This window comes from Meleagris gallopavo, chromosome 1, assembly GCF_905368555.1.
Source record: "Meleagris gallopavo chromosome 1, MGAL_WU_HG_1.1, whole genome shotgun sequence".
NCBI classification, from domain to species: domain Eukaryota; kingdom Metazoa; phylum Chordata; class Aves; order Galliformes; family Phasianidae; genus Meleagris; species Meleagris gallopavo.
Window position 1 is genome coordinate 190,847,985 of NC_139404.1, and position 19,208 is coordinate 190,867,192.

Sequence of the window (19,208 nt, forward strand, 5' to 3'; positions counted from 1 at the left end):
CATTTTGTCAATAAGAAAGCAACAGCAGACATGGCTTTCATCTCTAGATAAAGAGATTTAACCTTACTCGAAGTCCAAACTCCCCACCAAATAACCTTGCTATTCAGCATGGTTTCCCCCACTGTGTACAAACCAAACCTCAGGCAAAAACACCCTTGTAGAAGTTTTTTACATTTGTTTTTTTTTGTTTTGTTTTGTTTTTCCTGCAAGCTGAGATAATTACTGAGAAGCATTTAAACTTTAATCATGCAATACTGCATTGACAGACTGGGGACTTTATAGGTTTGGGAAGGTCACAACTTCACCATGAGGGCCAAGCTCTGCAGAAAATGGGATGATGCTCTCAATGCATTTGTGAAGCAGCAGCAATGAATAGTGCAAATTAAATGAAAATGCAACAGAACAGAAACAACTGATCCAATGGATGGGCATAAGAATGATTACAAATGACATCTCCAAGAGTCATTACTTACCCTCCCGCCGCAGTTTGTCTTATGAATAAAATGTGAGGGAGGAGAAAAAGGAAAATTATATTTTATTAGAGCAGAATTATACCTTATACAAAGCTATGGAGATGCTGAAACAAGAAGGGCTGAAGACCTATTGGAAAAGTTACCCTTCACTCAGGAGGCTCAGAAATTCTTTCAAATAGTGAAGGCAAAGTCACCAAACTTTGAGTCAATACAAATTATACCTCAGAAATAAAACCAACGACCAACCAATCAAAGCACCACCAAAGAACCCCAACACTTCATAGAACTGGGTATCCCTACACTTCTTGGCTTTGCAAAACTGCCATCAACATTTACCATGCTCATTACAAATGTTCTCCTGCTAGTGTCTCCACTCTTAAAAGATGAAGATCTAAAGTTGAATTCCTGACCCTGTAATAACACTCACAGAGACAGGGTTGGTTTGTGTATATCTCTATCAAGCTACATGCTCTATGTCATTCCCTGTTCATTGCAGGGGAGTTGGACTAGATGACCTTCAAGGGACCCTTCCAATTCAAATGATTCTATGATTCTCAGTGTCATTCTGATACTGATATTACCTAGCTGCTCTATGGTGTCCAGGATCACATGCTGCCACTTCAAAGCCATTAGTAATGTGAAGTAATCAAAGCACAGTAACTTGGGGCTTCTCTGATGCAAATGCAAGTGTATGTGTATTTACTGTATGGAGCAGGACTAGCCCAAGGTGTGGGTTCTATTGTTCTATACAGATTCCATTATATTCTATGAATACAACATATCCATTTTATCATACAATCATTTTGTGATTCTATGAAGATCATTCTATTATTCTATGAATAGGTTGTAACAAAGGAACCTAGTAGAGAATCACCTGCTAAAATTATTTGATGAGAAAATGAGCTCCTTTAAGCTGCTCTTCTCCAAGGATGTACTTGTGTGACATACTGCAAAGATAACAACCAAATATACCTTAGTCTCAGAAAACCAAAGAGCTGTGAAACTCAAGCTCTGGATGCAGCCTAAAATCAGATGCTCCAGGCAGTGTTTACCTGGTGCTGTGAAGGCAGGTGGAATGATCATTTACAATTAGATCAGGGCAAATGGCCACCCCTTACTCAGCAGCCCTGCAGTATAGCCAGCTCTGACACCATCAGACTCAACACATGGAGAAACCATACTGTTCATGGATTACTCAACCCATATCACTGCCCAATCTCACCTCTGGGTTAACAGCTGCCCTTTGCATTAGCACTTGTTAGCATGACTCTGCCAAACATCATTCATTCATGTTCATAATCTCCCTGCATGCCTGTGAATGGCTTAGTGAGGGAGCTCAGAGGCAGAGCTTTTGTGCAGGAGAAGCTTTTATCTGTGGACAGTCTGGTATTGTACATGTGAAATCTTATCCAAGGACTTCACTTAGCAAGGCAACAGACATTTGCCTGATGGCTTAGGGACCCCCAGGAGAGATACACAGACACCACTGAAAAAATATCCTGCACGATCCCAAATTTCTCAACAACAGAGAGACACATGGGATTTCCCTTGGTACCACTGCAGAGTGTCCACAAACAGAAGGGGTAATGCTGAGCAGATATGAAAAGCCTGTTCTCTGAACGAGCCAGTCACCTCAAACTATTGGCTACCTGTATATCTTGGATGGCATCCAGGTTGCCTGAATTCAGTTATTCACATGAGTATGACATCAAACTTTGAAACTGGACAGGTGCTTAGCTGGAATTTGGACTGTAGACGTCCAACCCTAACTTTCCTTCCAACATAATGTTGTCAAGGATATCTGAGCCCCAGCCAGCTCTAAAGCAATTCACCTCATCCACCAGATACCCACGTCTAGACGGCCAAAAGGCAGTCTTGGATCTGTTGGCTGCAATAATACCTTTGGTGACTATCATGGGTGCTCAGTGCACACAGAGATAACACTTCAGCTACAAATTTGGCCCCGTTAACTTTTGCTATTTTGTCATTATAAATGGCTGAGCTCCCCTAACAAGAGCTCCAGGGAGTAACTCTGCTCATCTAACATCTGAATTATTTTCTCATTATGCCTTTTTCTCTAAACTGACAACTTAAGGCACCAAACAAGGTGCTTTAGTGAGAGAGGCGCTTGGGAATCTATATTTCTTCCAGTTCTGGGAATGTAGGAATGTCTTTTTAGTAGCTTTGTCCTCTTCCTCTAGAACTGAAATTCATCTGTGAAAGAAAGAATGTATTTTGTAGAGTCAGGATGAGAGAATAGGTGGTCAACCATTTCAACAGCCTTTGTAACAGGGTGATGTGTTCTCCATCACTCCCAGCTCTAATCCAAAACCATCCTTTCAAAAGGCACTGGACAACAAGCAGAACAAACAGATTTGATACAGAAAATCAAGGATATGGTCTGTTAGTTTATGCTGTCTAGCAGATCAGAATTCATTGCAATTCCCTCTGGCCTCAAAAGCTAGTAATCTCTAGAGCCTTTTAAAAAGTAGATCTCCAGGTTGCCATGAGAAGGCCTTCAGAGGCACAGCAGGTACTCACCTGAGTGGCAGAAAGCTGTAGCATGGGAGAAATACCCAGCAATAATATCATATTACATAGGTTGTTTTAGTTAATTTACTAGTGGCAAGCACACACTTTCCTCTCTTCTGTCACCAGAATGTGCACCAGACTATCCAGTATATAGCATACTGAAAAAAAAACAACTCAGAGACTAGAATGCTGACTGTTTTCCCATTTGGTTTTTGAGGCGCTGTCACAGAAGAGTGGCTTAGTTCCTGCTGGCTCCCTGTAAAACCCTTGATTTCTGGATGCCTGTTTGGGTTGGAAAAGCTGCAGTGGGCCCACTGGTTGTTACATGACCAAGCTAACCTAAGGAGAGATACTACTGTCCTAAAAGTTCAGCTGTCAGGATCTCAGAGGTTATAAACACAGATGGGGCAGGTACTTTGGAGCTCTTCTCTGAGCTGCTCACTTTATAGTACCTGGTTATTCCTATGTGCATCTTTTCATCCTTTCTCCAGCCCTTGTACCTCTAGCAATAGCTCTTTTCACCCACTTGTGTTGAATGACTTAACAGTTCAGTGGGGGAATGCAGAAAGGCCACATCCAGCTTATAGTTACCAAAGTCTTTTTTCTTTATGGTTACTACACCCTGCACGTGGCCTGGGTTAAACTGCTTACTGTATGTGCATAAACTTGACATGTGTTCTAAAAACTTCAACGGGGCTGTGTAGAGAGGTGACCGGGACTTTGCTCATTACATGTAATAGGGTCTCCAGCTTCTCCTGGGGCAACTGTAAACTTTGCAATGATTTTTCCCACAGAAGAACATACTAGCACAGATACACTCAACTATTTGGGTCCTAGAAATCCAGAAATCAGGGAAAAAAACCTAAGTGGGTTTCCAAGAGCTAAGGAGAGCTGGAAATACAGTGCAGAGTAGTAGATGGGGATGCGGTAAATACTCACGTAGATGAGATGCTCCCGGTAGCGGATGAGCAGGTTCCTAAGGATTCCTGCCTCATTCAGGTCCCCCAACCGGATCATGTCCTCCACTCCGTGGATGGAGGTGGGGTGCATGGGTTTGATGTGGCTGGCATTCTGTGGGGAAATCCAGTGCTCCTGGGAAGAGAATAGGGCGGGAAAAGATAAGTCAAATGGAAAACCACTAGAGCAAGGGGCATAAACAGTCCCCCCTAGGCAGAAGGACCAAGTAGAAGAGCATGCATGGGAGAGCAATAGCACACAGACCATAGCTTCTATCACTGAGACATGTCAGGGAGTCATTTGAGAGATTCATAGCAGAAGGAGGAAAACATCTTCTGGTTTACTAGAGTGGCAAGAGACATGAGACATTAGCCATCTTGGCATGAGCATAATCTGGGGCAGCATGGATATCCAGCAGGTCAAAGGTGTTTTTAACAAATAACAATTTGTTCTTCCTTTCAAAGAACCACATTTCCACATCACTGGTTAGCCCTTTGCTGCAAAACATTGTTAGGAATAGAAAAGATAATTTAAAAAAGCAAAGAGAGATGCACGAGGTGGTAAATTACAGATCTATTGGTGGAATTTTATTTAGGCTGATCAATTCTAAAGGAATTCAAAAGTCACTACAAACCGGACACGAGGATCCAACTGAACCAAGGTTTATCAAAAGAGATAAAGGACGAGAAACATCCTAAGGTCACTCTCTGCTTGTAATATAGATGTTCCCTTAAAACAGACTGAGTCATCGTTGCACTGGAGAAGCTTCTCACTATTTCACTCCCAGTACAGCCACAAAGGTAGAGACACAATGTTATCTTCCTTTTACAGTTATTTCCAAGGACACATGAGAAGCCTCTGATAAAGTCATCAGGAATCTCCTGTTAAAAACCCTTTTCCTCAAATTTCTGGAAACACTGGGAATGAGCAAAATTAGATCTATTAACTGTGTTTGAATTGGAGTGTTGTGCTGTCTCCATTTGGCAGGAGTTTGGTTCAGAGGTGGGACTGCTGCTGGAGCCATGGCCCAGTTCTAATATCTACTGATATTAATGGAGAGAATCCCATTACTTTTAATCAGATTCAAATCAAGTTTGGCTTTCAAATACAACCTAAGTTCATGCATTTAATCCTACCTGGGGCCTGTGCCCACAACAGTTACAGAGCTGAAGAGCAATCACAACCCTTTACACTTACGTTGCCTTCATCATCCACGACTTGGATCTGTCCAGAGTCGCACAGTTTAACCACCGCTCCAATGGGGACATCGAATTCCCGACCGGTTTTGAGGTCCATCCACACATAATCCCCCTGCAAACAAAGAGAAGACTGTTACACCTAGTGCTGCAGAAGGCTCAGAATCTCTTGGGAGAGAAGGTCCTGAAGTTTCCTACCCAAGACATTGGTACAAGTCAAATGGCTTTCTTTGCAAACCATGTGTCATCCATTTTTCACAGATGGGTTCTGGGAGTAGGGATGGAGGTAGGAACACTTCCCTAGGAGGTCTTCCAGTTACAGAAATTTGTAGGTGTGCTCTTTGCATGAATACTTCTCAGTATTTTTTGTCTACTGTGCGTGTGTCTGGCTGCTTCCTGAAGCTGTGCAAAAACGTTGGCAACCACAATCTCAAAGGAGAAGTTTAGTGACAGATAGCATGACAATCTGTGTCCTTTTGTGTGTTTCAGAAATGTCTTGCTTCATTTGAGAACTTGTTTTTGTTTTGGAAGACAGAATATAAAGTTAACCTTTATCCATCCCTACCCACCCATAGTGCCATTGGTCATCATATAAACCTCTGTCAGTTCTGCTGGGCAGGGACTATCTGCTCATCAGCTTTGTGGATATTAAATGAATGCAAAAAAAGGTTTCCATCGTGGTTTTTTTTTTCCGCAATGCAAAAAGCAAAACCAAAAATAACCCAAAACTAAAATCCCAAACAGGACTCTTTGAAACAAGGCAAAATTACACGTCAATGGAATGAGGCCCTACATTTGGGAGCTACTTAGTTAAATTATCATAGGATCATAAAACTTGGAAAAGACCTCTAAGATTCCCAAGCCCAAGCCCATCTCCAACCCATCCCCACCATGCCCACTGACTATGTCCTTTTAGTGCCACATCCCCACAGTTCCTGAACACCTCCAGGGACAGCGACTCCACCACTTCCACGGGCAGCCTATTCCAATGCATTACCACTTTTTCTGAGAAGAAATTTCTCCTAATATCTGACCTCATTTATCATCAGTTTTCCATCTCAGCTGTCATCAGTAATCTTTGCAACAACCAAGAAAATCACAGAATCATAGAATCACAAGGTTGGAAATGACCTATAAGATCATCTAGTGCAACTGTCTTCTCATTACCACCAAAATGTACTTTTTTATGCAACTGGGTTTGACATTGTGAATTTGTAAGATCAAGATTCCCATCTAATGCCACATTCCTGCAGGCCAGCTCCATTGGTACCTATGAAGCATGGTGGAAATACAGTATCTATTTTCTGAAGTCCTGAAAAATTGCTGGGAAAGAGGAGTGCAAACAACAGAAAGGATCACTTTGAATGTGCACTGTTATAACCTCTTTTCTCAACAGCCACTATTGACCATTTATGTGGACAGAGTGCTTTTAGATTCTGTTTGACCCCATGATTTGATGAGCAACCTTCAACTCCGCTTCAGGCAGTGGGAATTGGAGACATATAGCAACATGAAACATGTTCCAACATATACTTGCTCAGAGAGACTTCAACATAGAATGGCCTGGGTTGAAAAGGACCTCAAAGATCATCTAGTTTCAACCCCCTCTGCAATGTGCCGGGTTGCCAACCACCAGACCAGGCTGCCCAGAGCCACATCCAGCCTGGCCTTGAATGCCTCCAGGGATGGGGCATCTACAACCTCTCTGGGCAACCTGTTCCAGTGTGTCACCATCCTCTGCGTGAAAAAACTTTATCCTAAATCTTAGAATCATAGATTGGCTTGGGTTGGAAGAGACTTCAACAATCATCTAGTTCCATACCACTGCTGCAGATAGGATTGCCTGCCACTACCCAGACTACACATCTGTCACAGTGATGTCAGGTTACACCCAAGGATTGACACCTAGAGAAATGATACACACAATGATTCAAAGACATTGTGAGGTGGTTCCTACCCTCGGAAGATGATTGCTAGGCTTCACCTGGATATTAACAGTCACACTGCTTACATGCAGTGAGGATCTGATTCTTTGTGTTTCCTTTTGCTCAGAAAGTCCTGCTACAGCATTTCAATAAATATCTTCACGCAACTTGTAACAAATATAATCTGATCTTTTTCTCATTAACTGCCTTATCTCACATCCCATAACTTGGTTAAAAGGGAAAAGAACCCACACATATGAAAGCAGTGTCATGCACACATACATTATAAATCAGTTTATATTAATATTTATTTCTTAGTTCCTTTGATCCAAGACTCTGAAAGCATTTCAGAGTGCTCAGCAGTATTATCTCACCTGCAAAGCTGGGCAAATTCATGCACAAGGTAGGTAACTTGATCAAGGTATCAGCAAGAGCAGAGCTGGGGAGTTCAGTCCCTGCTCAGCAGAAAGCCCTTCTGACACCTCATCAGCTGAGTAAAAATTGCTCTAGATCAAGAAAACAAAAAATTGTAACATTGCTTTTTTTCCCTTAAAATAAATAAATAAGTAAATAAATAGCTGTAAAGGCAGCCTGTTTCATACATTCTGTTACACAACTGAGATAAAAAGGCAGTCTGCTATCGCCAAGGTAAATTGATCCTGTACTACCACTAGGACAACTCCCGTGCTCTGACTACCTAATGCACAGGCTGCTTGTCCCCTCAAAATATTCTTTCTAACCACATTTTAATGCCATTCTTAATACTGATGGAAAAAAAATCAACACAAGTCTTATGGGATGGGCTAAGCTGGTAAGCTCAGGAAGGTTCGGTTGGGTTAAAAAATAACATCACTTTTAAGACTGCCGACCTACTTCCTTCCTCCACTTTAATGAATTTTATGTAAAACCCATGGAAGTCAGTTGACATTTCTTCCACTAATGCAGTCACTTTTGGATCAGCCCAAATAACAGCAAATATATTGGGGATTTCAGGGCATATCAGGGTGATTCATGCATTTATCAGCTCCAGTGGACTGGCCTTTAAGTTGCATAACCTCCCTCATGCCTGGAGTAATGTTCATTTTCCAAAACAAGCAACAGAAGAGTGAGAATACCACCAAGTACTTTGCAGTGTTGACATAGAGTCTCAGAATCATGGAGCCATTAAGGCTGGAAAAGACCTCAAAGATCATTTAGTCCAAGCATCCATGTATCACCAATATTGCCCACTGAACCGTGTCCCATGTTCCAACTATTCCTCCCCAAAGCAGCCATGAGGTGCTAGAGCCTTTCCAAAGGCTCTGTGGTGGACTCTGCCCTTGGGACCTCATAACCTAAGGGCAATAACAGTCAAAGAGTGGGGCAAGAGGAGGGAGCACCATGATGGGCGCACCCAGAGATCAGCTCAATTAATAAAGAGGATCTTTAGGAGGGGCTTCCAAGTGCAAGGACAACAAGGCTGCACCATGGGAACAACAGCACCTGGGATGGGGGCCCTCAAAGACTCAGGAGGAAGGTGAGAGAAGCTGAAGGATGTAATCAGACAGAGAGATCTATTGTTCAAAGTAGCTTGAAAGCTCCCAGCCATGCTAGTAGCCTGGGACCCCCTATCTTACCGCTAGAATAGTCGTGGGCTTCAGGGCCTGATTGACGTTGCGGAGCAGTGTCCATTTGCCCTGGTCTCTGTCCTGATCTTCCACCACCTCAGCACATGGCTGCATGAAGACAACTTTCTTTCTCTTCAGCATTTCCAAAATCTTGCAGCTGTGTTTGCCGCCCTCTGTCTTCTATACTTTTTCCACCATGAATGCCAGAGAGACGTGGCCAGTTTGCTTCAGACCTTTGGCATGGCCATGCCTGCTGCATGTAAGGCACCCACTGACCTCATTCACAATCTGGCTTTTGGTAAAGATCTTCTAATATAAAAACTTCCATCCGCCAGTCATATTCGCCCTGTACAACTCGATATTGTGGGATCCTCAAAGCAAAGTGAACAACTTTGCTTCTCTTCACTTAAATTCTTCCAGTCTCTCCGGTAAAGAGTGAAACTTAGTTGGAGATCTGAAGGACACTGCAAACACCAGTCCCAGAGAAACAACTGCAAGATTAACAGAAAAACTCTTCATTTCCCCTTGACTTCTCTTCGGTTCTTTACTTTCTTAGTGAAAAAAAAATGCTGCCAGTTTGAGACATCCAGCACAGAACACACTTGGGTGTCGATTAATCCACAAATGCAGTCAGTCTCCATGCAACACATGGCATTTAATTAACCTAATACCTTTACATACCAAATTAACCAAAGCGCAGCGGGAACTCAAAACCAGAGGCCATCTGCATTTTCTTTAAACTGATCACCTTGGGTAGATCCATAGCAACTGAATTTTAAATAATTGAGTGGATGGTGTTTGGAGCAGCACAACCTCTGAGAGAAACACCTGGGCTGTGAACAAAAATGTGCTAAACATGGGGACCATGGAGATAAGAATGTTGCACCTACTCTATAGCTCTCTCTACAGACGCTTTCCTTGAATCCCTCCTTCTGTGTAGAAAAACTGTTCTCTAGATGGAGCACAGTATCTTCTACAGAAATTTAGAGCTTAGCTCAGCATGATTTGCACAGATCAGAAAATACATGGCTGGACAGGAAGCTGCTAAAGTTTCTATGCCATTCTCATTTATTAACATTTTAATACAAAATTCTAGTGAAGCCTTGATTCCACAGGGTTTTGGAGCCATTTGCCCATGACACAAAAGATATATTTTTATATATTTTTATCAATCTTTAGAGGAGGGAAAGAAGGCTTTATAAATCTTCTGATAGGACACAGTCACCATGAACATCTGTAGATGATGAATATACTAAACTTCTACCATGCTAATTCTGCTCATCTGAGAGCTGCAGTGACATCAGTGAAACAGTCCTAGCCTAAGGAGAAGATGATGAATTAACAACTTTGTAAGTTTAAGTCCTGGAAAATAAGACATTCAAAGTCAGGCTGGACTGGACTATAAGCACCTGATGGAGACGTCCCTGTTCGTTGCTGGGGAGTTGGACTAGATGTCCCTTATAGGTCTCTTCCAACTCAAATGATTCTATAAAATGTTTAAGTCTAGTAGCTGCGTAAATATAACGAATAGGTTGAGTTTCAAAGATACAAAGCCAGGTAAGAGATTGAGGATGTCTACAGTCCGTCAAAAGAGCAAACAAAATTGTACATAAGATGGAATAGTAATGTGGGGAGAAGACAGGTCAAATGTGACATCCTCATGGGAGATGTCCACCTCCATCATGACCTGAACACACAGTGCTCATTTATACTTACCTAGAAAGTACAAGATAGATGCTCAGTCAAAACCAATAATCAATGGGAATGTCCATATGAAAGGAAAGATTGAATAAATATGTATAAAGGAACCATAGGATGAGCTCTTTGGAGTTGAGCTGAGTCCTACAAATATTCCTTACTCATTAGCTTACCTTTCCTCATTACTATGCTGCTGTGAGAGGAGCAATGTATGAACTGCAAAACTAAGAAAAAACAGCCTACAAATTTATCACACTCAGTATTAGCTCAGACATTGTGACCATTGATCAGCTGTGCCCTCTACCACATTTCTGAGGCTGCTTATCAGCATGTGCTGCCAAAGACTAAACTAAGGGATTTGCCTCAGGTTATCCTTTGAACAAAGCAGAAAACGGAGTCCAGAGGGCTGGGACCAGTCCCTGCAGTGTGCTCAGCTTTCCCTTGGGCTGCTGAAGATTTGAAATTCCACATATTTCTACTGTATATTTTTCACATAATTCCCCTGCTAGCAGGAGGTTTCCAGGGACTTGTTAGAGCCACATATCTCAGTCAGAGGCATCTGTGGTTAGCACAACATAGCCTGAATAGTCCAAGCATGCTGCCTCCTGGAAATGGGAAATCCCATTCCACAGAAGGGATGGCCCAGCTTAGAAATCAGCCTCCCTTCTGCGTGCACCAAGAGGCAGAGCAATAGCAAAATCCTCCTATCAGCATTCTTTATCTAAGAGAACGTGCTACACCTTACATGGGAAACAAACAAACATGCCTAGGAAGAGAAGAGGAGGGACACAGGGGAGGAAAACAAACCTTGAGCTGGCTGGCAGCTTGTCAGCAATGCCACCCGGTTTAGATTACAGCTCTCCAGGGTAACATTAGCTCATCACTGCAGAAACAGAAGCACGAGCCCAAAGAGCCATGCTGGACCCTGATCTGATGATTTGCTACATCTCTGCAGCAGCAGGTCCAGCTGAGAGCAGCACACAGTGAGGGAAAAACTCTCATCCTAAGGAATCAGTGTAACACAGGGAATAGCTTCTTGCTGCTCCTGAGACCTGAGCTCTCATTAAGCCCTGCTGTGGTGATGGTGTGAGCCTCACTGCTGGAAACAAAAAGGAGAATTCCACCTGCAAGAGCTGCCCTCAAAACAGGTGGATTTCATAATAGCTTGGGTTTGATTTGCACCAATGTGGTTTCGAGGCCCAAAGAAAACATACCAGATGCTGCTAGGGCTTAGGAAGTGTCCTTCAGCTGGTTATTTGAAACTGTCACTGAAAAGCTGAGTTAATCAGTGAAACACACTGGGTGGGACTCCTCTAACCTATATGCTCAAGATATCCAGATCTCTGCTATAATCAATGGAGAGAAAGCAGCATTTCTAAAGTTACTTAAAGTTATTTAAACTAGGTCAGCTGACACTGGAGTGCGTGAAGTTTGGAGGCAGAAGCCTGCCCAAAGTTAGGTGTGGTGGCTCCTATCCCTGACACAGACAGTGAAAGGTCCCAAGGCTGCTCTTTGCTTAAACTAATAATAGGCATGGAAAATCACTGGTTGGCTGAAGCTGCCTGCAGACTCAAGTCAGCAATTCTTCACTGATTCTCTTTGAGAAAAAGTACTTTTTTTAATATAACAAAGATGATACGCTGTAGAATGACTGTCAATACACAGTGTGTGCCAAATGTGGTCTGTGAGCAGTGCCTCTGAGACTTGATGGAAAACAGTCCCTTTTTCTTTTTTTTTTTTTTGGAAATGGGCACAGTCATGTACCCAGGTGTTTGTAGAACTTGGTCCAAGCTGAGCATTTTATTTCCTTACTGCTTGTCAGGAAGAAATTCCTTAGCGCACGCAGATGCAAATATATGCATTCCCCCATCTCCCAATTTCAGTGTCACGTGGAAAGCAGATTGATGTCCAAATGTGTTGGTGCATCATAGGACATTATGATAGTATCCTTTGGGCAGCACAAAGTCTGTACTCTGCTAAAAACACCTGTCATCACCTCCAGATATCACCTGTCTGATTCAATTCAGCTCTTGATTACTCGGCCATATGCTGCTCACTTTAATGGGTCTACTCCTGGATCTACAGCTGTGCCACCCAGGGGAGAACTGGGAGTGCTCATCTCTATTCTTTGCACTCATCTTTATCTGCAAAACTGCCATCAGCATCTCTGGGAAGGAGAGAAAAAATCTTGAATTTCTACTTAACAAAAAAACATGGTGCAAGAGACACACACACTGATAATCAGCCACCCTAATAATTTCGCTGCTGCTCTTTCATAAATAAGTAATATTTTCTTCCCATTTTCTCATAGTGCATCAGGCACCAGCTGTCAGCCAAGGTAACACACTGCATCCACAGGCTCTCTGAAACACAGGCAGAGACACAGGAAGGATCGTTAAATAATTCAATAATCAATGCACTGCTCACTCAGCCTGTAATTTCAATACTGAGAGCAGAGAAAAAACCAACCTGCAAAACATGGCACCAGTCCCAGCATTCACCTATTTGGTTCAAAGGGGCAAAAATAATGCATTTGACTGGAGGTGCAAGGTTCCTGCCTTCATTCCTGGGTTTTGGCAAGAAGCTTGTTGTTGACTGTTTGGGACTTCTTGGCTCAGGAGTGGGTTTTAAGCAGGCAGACAAACACGGAGATAGAGAATTTAATCCGTGACTCCTATTTGATGGGGAGCAGCATTATTGACGTGGAAGACATGGAGAATCCATCCTCAATCCGTTGACGTTGCAAGAAGATTATGCTGTGCCAATGCAGAGCTGGTGAGGTCTCACACAAAAAGCTGATGGCCACTGCCCTGGGATGGGGCTGCAAAATCTGATAAGATGCAGAAGTGGAACAGGAAATGACGACTGAGCTTTTGAGCCCCAAAGCTGGGCACTCTCCTAAATGTAAATAGAAGGCATCCAAAGCAAGACAGCAGAGCAATCGTAGGAATACAAATCTAGCAAGCCAGAAAGGAGGGAAATCAAAACAGGAGGAATAGAAGCATGGAATCTAAGAATGCAGAATATCCTGAATTGGAAGGGACCCACAAGGATCACCGAGTCCAACCCCTGCCCCCACACAGCACTGCCCAAACCCAAACCCAGTGTCTGAGAGCGCTGTCCCAATGCACCCTGGGCTCCGTCAGCTCAGGTCTGTGTCCACTGCCCACTAGGGCACAGCCTTTTCCTCACACCCTGACCCTCCCCTGACACAGCTCCATGTTGTTCCCTTCTGTCTGGTCTGTCACCAGAGAGCAGAGATCAGCGCTGCCCCTCTGTGAGGAGCTGCAGCCACCATGATGAGCTGTAGGCCTCCATGAGGCCTCCCTCAGCCTCCTCTGCTTTGGACTGAACAAACCAAGGGTGCTCAGCTGTTCCTCCCACCTCTTCTCCTCCAGGCCCTTCCCTGTCCCTGTAGCCCTCCTTTGGATACTCTCTAATAGCTTTATGTCTTTCCTATATCATGTCATTCTCTGTGGCAAGCTTTAGGGAGGTGGGACTAAGCATAATTCAGGAAGGTTGCTTGTTCCAGAAAGTCCCCGTGGCAGGAAAATACAGCCAGGCTGCCTGGTCCTGTCCCTTTCTTTGGTTTTGGTTTGATTCCGAAGTGTGCTGGCTCAGGGAATTAACCCAGCAGCATCATTTTCACAGGTTTTTTGCAAAGCATATTCCTGCGCTAGCCTCTGAATGGCTCATTGGGCAGTAAACCCCAGTGAGGGAGCGGGGAAAGAATAGAAAGCACTGGTGGTGGGGAGAAAACAACAAAAGATTGGGCATAGAAATCTAAATTTGAAGCAGTGTTAATCATCCTGGCCCAGAAAGGCTGTTCAAAGAAGCCAGAAACAAAGACACGCATTCAGTTTTACCTGATTCTATTTCTGGGGAAACAAAGCAGGATTTTTCCACCATCTGTGATTAAAATCTCTTTTATTTTTCATGCACAACCTGTCAAATTCTCTTTCAGAGTATTTAGCAGGTGAAGGCAGCTGATTATCTTTCATGCTTTGGGAAGATTCTTCCTCTTTCATTTCTTTACTTCAGGCTCTCCCTTCCCTCCTCCTTGCCTTTTCACAACCTCACTGAGTCTGCAATTAGTCCTTGTGTACTTAACAGACATGGACTATTCTAATCTGTACATCTATTGCCACATGAACAAAAATATGGATATACTGTAAAGAAATCCTTAAAATATATTTCTCCCATTTGGAATAATCTGTGCTTGTGTAAATGCAGATTTTCTAGAAGAAATCTGTCTGTGCTAAGGGCCTACATTAGCCAAAGTGGCATTGATATGTCTAGACAAGCTCTAGCATTTAAAATAGCATGTCTCATCTTTGGAAACACTGAATGAAAAAGGAGCAGTGTTGCTTTTCTATCATTGCCATATTGGCTCTGAGCAGCACTGCCCTTTTTACACACTTGCACTGCTTTTTCACCGAGGGTTGTCTTGGTTACTGAGGAAGCTGTGAGGTCTGGAGGAAGGTTAGTTTTCAGCTCAGTCAATAGCATCCTGAGAGAGCTGATGATATAACTGCTAAAGATAACGTGGACTGCTCCAAGAGTGTGTTTAAAAAGCTGGTTCCTGAGAAGAATGAATGGTAGGATGAAGCATTATGGCAAAATAAAAATCATGTTAGCAATGCTTGTGATGGAAACCATCTTGGTACTGGTTTTTGTCCCTTTGGTACCAGCCTCAATTATGGCAATCTCCTTTCCAAAATGTTATTTCAAGAATATCTTGAAATTATGAAGAATCTAGACATTTTTGTCACCAGGAAAATGATAACAGAATGAACTGCTCAAGTATTTATCAAAACCCCACACAAACATCTATATTCTGTGGCTTGCCTCATGGTTTTGGGGACTCCAGAGTTGACTCTGTGCCATGGCTGCAGAACAAGCCTCCAGACCCCTCTTGAAATGGAAAAGCAGAGCAAATTTGCAATTGCAGCCACTTTCGTGGATTCTTCAGGCCCCTCTGCCCATCAGGCCTGGAGAGCTTCACAGTTGCTAATGGTGAATCCCTCTGAGAGCTGCGGTGGACCAACCACAGGTATGCTCCACAGGCTGCCAGCAACAAAATACCAGCCCCATCTGCTGTAACTCTCTGGAACTGCCAAATGCATCAAGAATTTGGTTTCTGATGATTTCTCCATGAGTTTTAATTCAACTTTTGTGCAAATAATGATCTAAGTGAAGCAGAATGAGGTATGGCAGAGGGTGCCCAAATTTCACGCCATCACAGTGGTGTAAAAAGATTCTGACCAAAGGTAAAAAACCTAGAGCACAGCTAGGGTGATCAGGGTATGAAGGAATTGATATAAATAAAGGAAACAGTCAGGAATTTCAGCTAGGCAAACTCTAACACAGTCTGCAGAGAAAAAGTGAAGTGTCCAACCTGGCGCAAGATAATAGAGATAGGGATTGTTACCATTTTTCACTGTTTCAGCTGCAGTTGTCAGAATCAACCAGAATGGTTGCTTTGTTGGACCAGCACATGTACAGGTGTGCACTGTGGATGCCTTCAACCTGAGAGCTTGGGATGTGATTGCAGTGGATGTTTTATAGCTTGCTGGGTACATTTCTAAGAGATTTGTATTTCAGAGAGTGATTAGAAGCCACTCTGAACATCAGTCCTTTTTGCACACACAAACCCAGAAGTCAGCTTCAGAACTCAAATTTCATCAAATAATCGCCAACCATTAAAAGCTGAGTAATTGCTACTGCCTCAAAACAAAACACAACAAAACAGTTTGATTTGTTCCTACATGTAATTATCAAGAATAGAATCATAGACTCACAGGCTCATTAAGATTGAAAAAAATGTGTAAGACCATCTAGTCCAACCATCAAACCATCCCCACCGTGCCCACCAGTCCATCAGTGCCACATCTCCATGGTTCTTGAAAACCTCCAGGAACGGTGACTCCACCACCTCCCTGGGCAGCCTATGCCAATGCATTACCATTTTTCTGAGAAGAAAATTTTCCTAATATCCAACCTGAACCTCCTCTGGCACAACTTAAGGCCATTTCATCTCCTTCTATCACTGCTATCTGTAAGAAGCCAACCCCCACCTTGCCACACCCTCATTTCAGGGAGTTGTAATGAGTGGTAAGGTCTCTCATGATCCTTCTCTTCTCCAGTCCCAGTTACCTCAATCGCTCCCCATAAGACTTATGCTCCAGACCCTTCACAGCCTCTTTGCCCTTCTCTGAACACGCTCCAGGGACTTGGTGTAACACAACCTCACCAGTGCCAAATACACAGGGCCAATCACCCTAGTCCTACCAGCTATTTCTGATACAAGCCAGGATGCCATTGGCATTCTTAGCCACCTGGGCACACTGGTGGCTCATGTTCAGCCTGCTGTTAACAATCAACCCTAAATCCTTTCCCCATGCACATCTTTCCAGTCACTCTGCCCTAATCCTGTAGCATTGCATGGAGTTGTTCTGATCATGACACTTGCTCTTGTTGAAGTTGGCCTCCACCCACTGATTCAGTCTGTCCAGATCCCTCTGTAGGGCCTTCCTACTCTTAGATAGACGAACACTTCCTCCCAACTTGGTGTCATCTGCAGACTTACTGAGGGTGCACTCAATCCCCTTATCCAGATCATCAATAAAGATATTAAACAGCCCGAATACCGACCCCTGTGGAACACCACTCATGATGGGTTGCCTACTGGATTTAACTCCAGTCACCACCATTCTCTGCACCAGGCTATCCAGACAGTTTTGCACCCAACAAAGAGAATAGTTGTCCTGGCCACAGGCTGCCAGATTCTCCAGGAGAATACTGTGGGAGACAGTGTAAAAGACTATACTAAATTCTAGATAGACTACATCAACAGCCTTTCCCTCGTCCACTAGATGGGACAGACATTGCTGGCATGGTTGTTGGTAAGATCACTGAGGAAGAAACTTAAAAGAAATGAGCTTTGCATGGTTTTGGAACAGCAACTAATTTTTATATTGTAGAGACTGTCTATTTTCCTCCTGGGAATTTTATTACAAGGAAAGTTCTGTCTGCACAGTCTGCATAGGTGTATGTGTCCTCCAAAGGAATGTTGTCTCACATTTTATCCAGTTTAGGATGGAAACATTGCTTTACAGAAGAATTGTGTTAAATGTCTACTGCTGGAACCAAAATCTCTGTTTTATTGTTGGTTTGCTTGTTTCCTAGAGGTCCTGGAGCAGCAACAGGCAGCTGATTGATGCTCATGTAAAACCCTACGTCATATAAACTTAAATTAATTTATGTGAAAAATGCTCACCAATTTTATAGTTGTTTTGAGATACTCTGGAGTTGCCATACAACCTTAATTTTGAGACTGCCAAAGTATTATTGCACAGAGATAGTCATTATGCTACATATCCATAAGGAACAGACTGACAGAGAATCATCATGGAAATATGGTTACTGCCTCCATTGCATTTTGCTGGATGAAAGTGTTTAACTTCAAGCATCGACTTGATAGGAAGGGGCTGTCTGTCTGCCTCGCACTTAATGTAGCAATTTTATGGGGTTAAGGGGCAATAAAATCCCTTTACAAAGTGATTTGCAGATCATGAAAATACAGTGTGTGACCTTAAGAGTCACTGGCCAGCAATGTTGCTGGCAATAAAAGGACTGGCTGGGTGGTAGGAGATGCATTTAAATTGCTCACATTGCATTCATGTTGGCTGTACAAATGTTTTTGGAGATGTGTGGAAATGACTGGCAAGGTTCTATCCCAAATAGGCACTTTTCCCAGTCTTAAAGACAAGTAGCATTTGGCTTTTTCTTCTCCAGCAGACAAAGTGAGCCAACACCATTTTCTCCTGGGTTCTACTGAAGTGATTCTAGGAAAAGTTTAAACAGCGTGGAGGGAGTGATGCTTTCAGGATGCAAATTAATTGGTTCATGAAGGACATGTGAATGGATGTGTGAGGCAGACGTACACCCAACATCCAGCTAGGATAGCATCCTGTCTTCACCAGTGGCCCATGTGGATTCTTATGGTAGAATATAAGTTGTGGGAAAGCCTGTAGAGATACTTCTTTAAAATATTCTTCCTACACAAGAATAAGGGAATACCAAATGAAGACATAAGGAACTGAGTTCAGCACAAAGCTATAGAGGTAAATAGGGCAACTGTAGAAGTAATGAGTTTTTATACGGTTGAGGGGAAGCTGAACAGTTGGAAAGGAGAGGCACTGGGGATGGACTACTAAATAAATAACTCATATGAGGCTTGGGAAATCTCTGAGATGATATTTCATGGTTGGAGGCTAGGAAATTAGCTGAAGGACAGGAAAATACTAGGAGGAAATTACACCATATGCTTACTTGTCCCTTGATGTTTGCCAGCAGTTGGTTTTGGAGACAGACTAGTCTGTATGACAGACCTGGTCTGTAAAGTATGGCCATTTTATGTATGTTCCCAACTCTAGCACACTGTAACTCAGGAAATTTCTGTTCAAAAACAGAAGTTCTCAAAATCTGTAGCTCGTAAAATTTTCTCTTTTCATGAAATTGCCAATGAAGGATTAAGTCCTTGTAAACTTTGAAAATTGACTTCTCCCCAGTGCAAGCAAGCAGCAGCATTCCTCTGTTTACACCACTTTCCTTGTGCAGATGTCAGCAAGGGTGATTTGGGAAAGAAAGCAGAGGAAGACTGATTCATGATATGGCCTTCTCATGTCTACAGAATTCGGATACACATAGATGTGGTCAATAGGGAAAAGGCAATTACACTAGTCAATGCACAACTCCCTCTTTCTGGCTGTGCCTGGGGACGTCACCAGCCAGTCAGTACTGCTGAGTAGTATCTGT

The 19,208-nt window shown here is 43.0% G+C and overlaps 1 protein-coding gene across 1 annotated transcript in view; it reads right to left on the reverse strand.

Annotated features, from left to right (window-relative positions):
- Nucleotides 1–19,208, reverse strand: part of MYO7A (myosin VIIA) — a 97,389-nt gene that overhangs the window by 54,291 nt on the left and 23,890 nt on the right. Inside the window, exons 3-4 of the mRNA XM_019612314.3 lie at nucleotides 5,160–5,273; nucleotides 3,945–4,097 (exon numbers count right to left, since the gene is read on the reverse strand). Of these exons, the coding sequence (XP_019467859.2) occupies nucleotides 3,945–4,097; nucleotides 5,160–5,273 (267 nt within the window). The remainder of the gene's footprint in view (nucleotides 1–3,944; nucleotides 4,098–5,159; nucleotides 5,274–19,208) is intronic.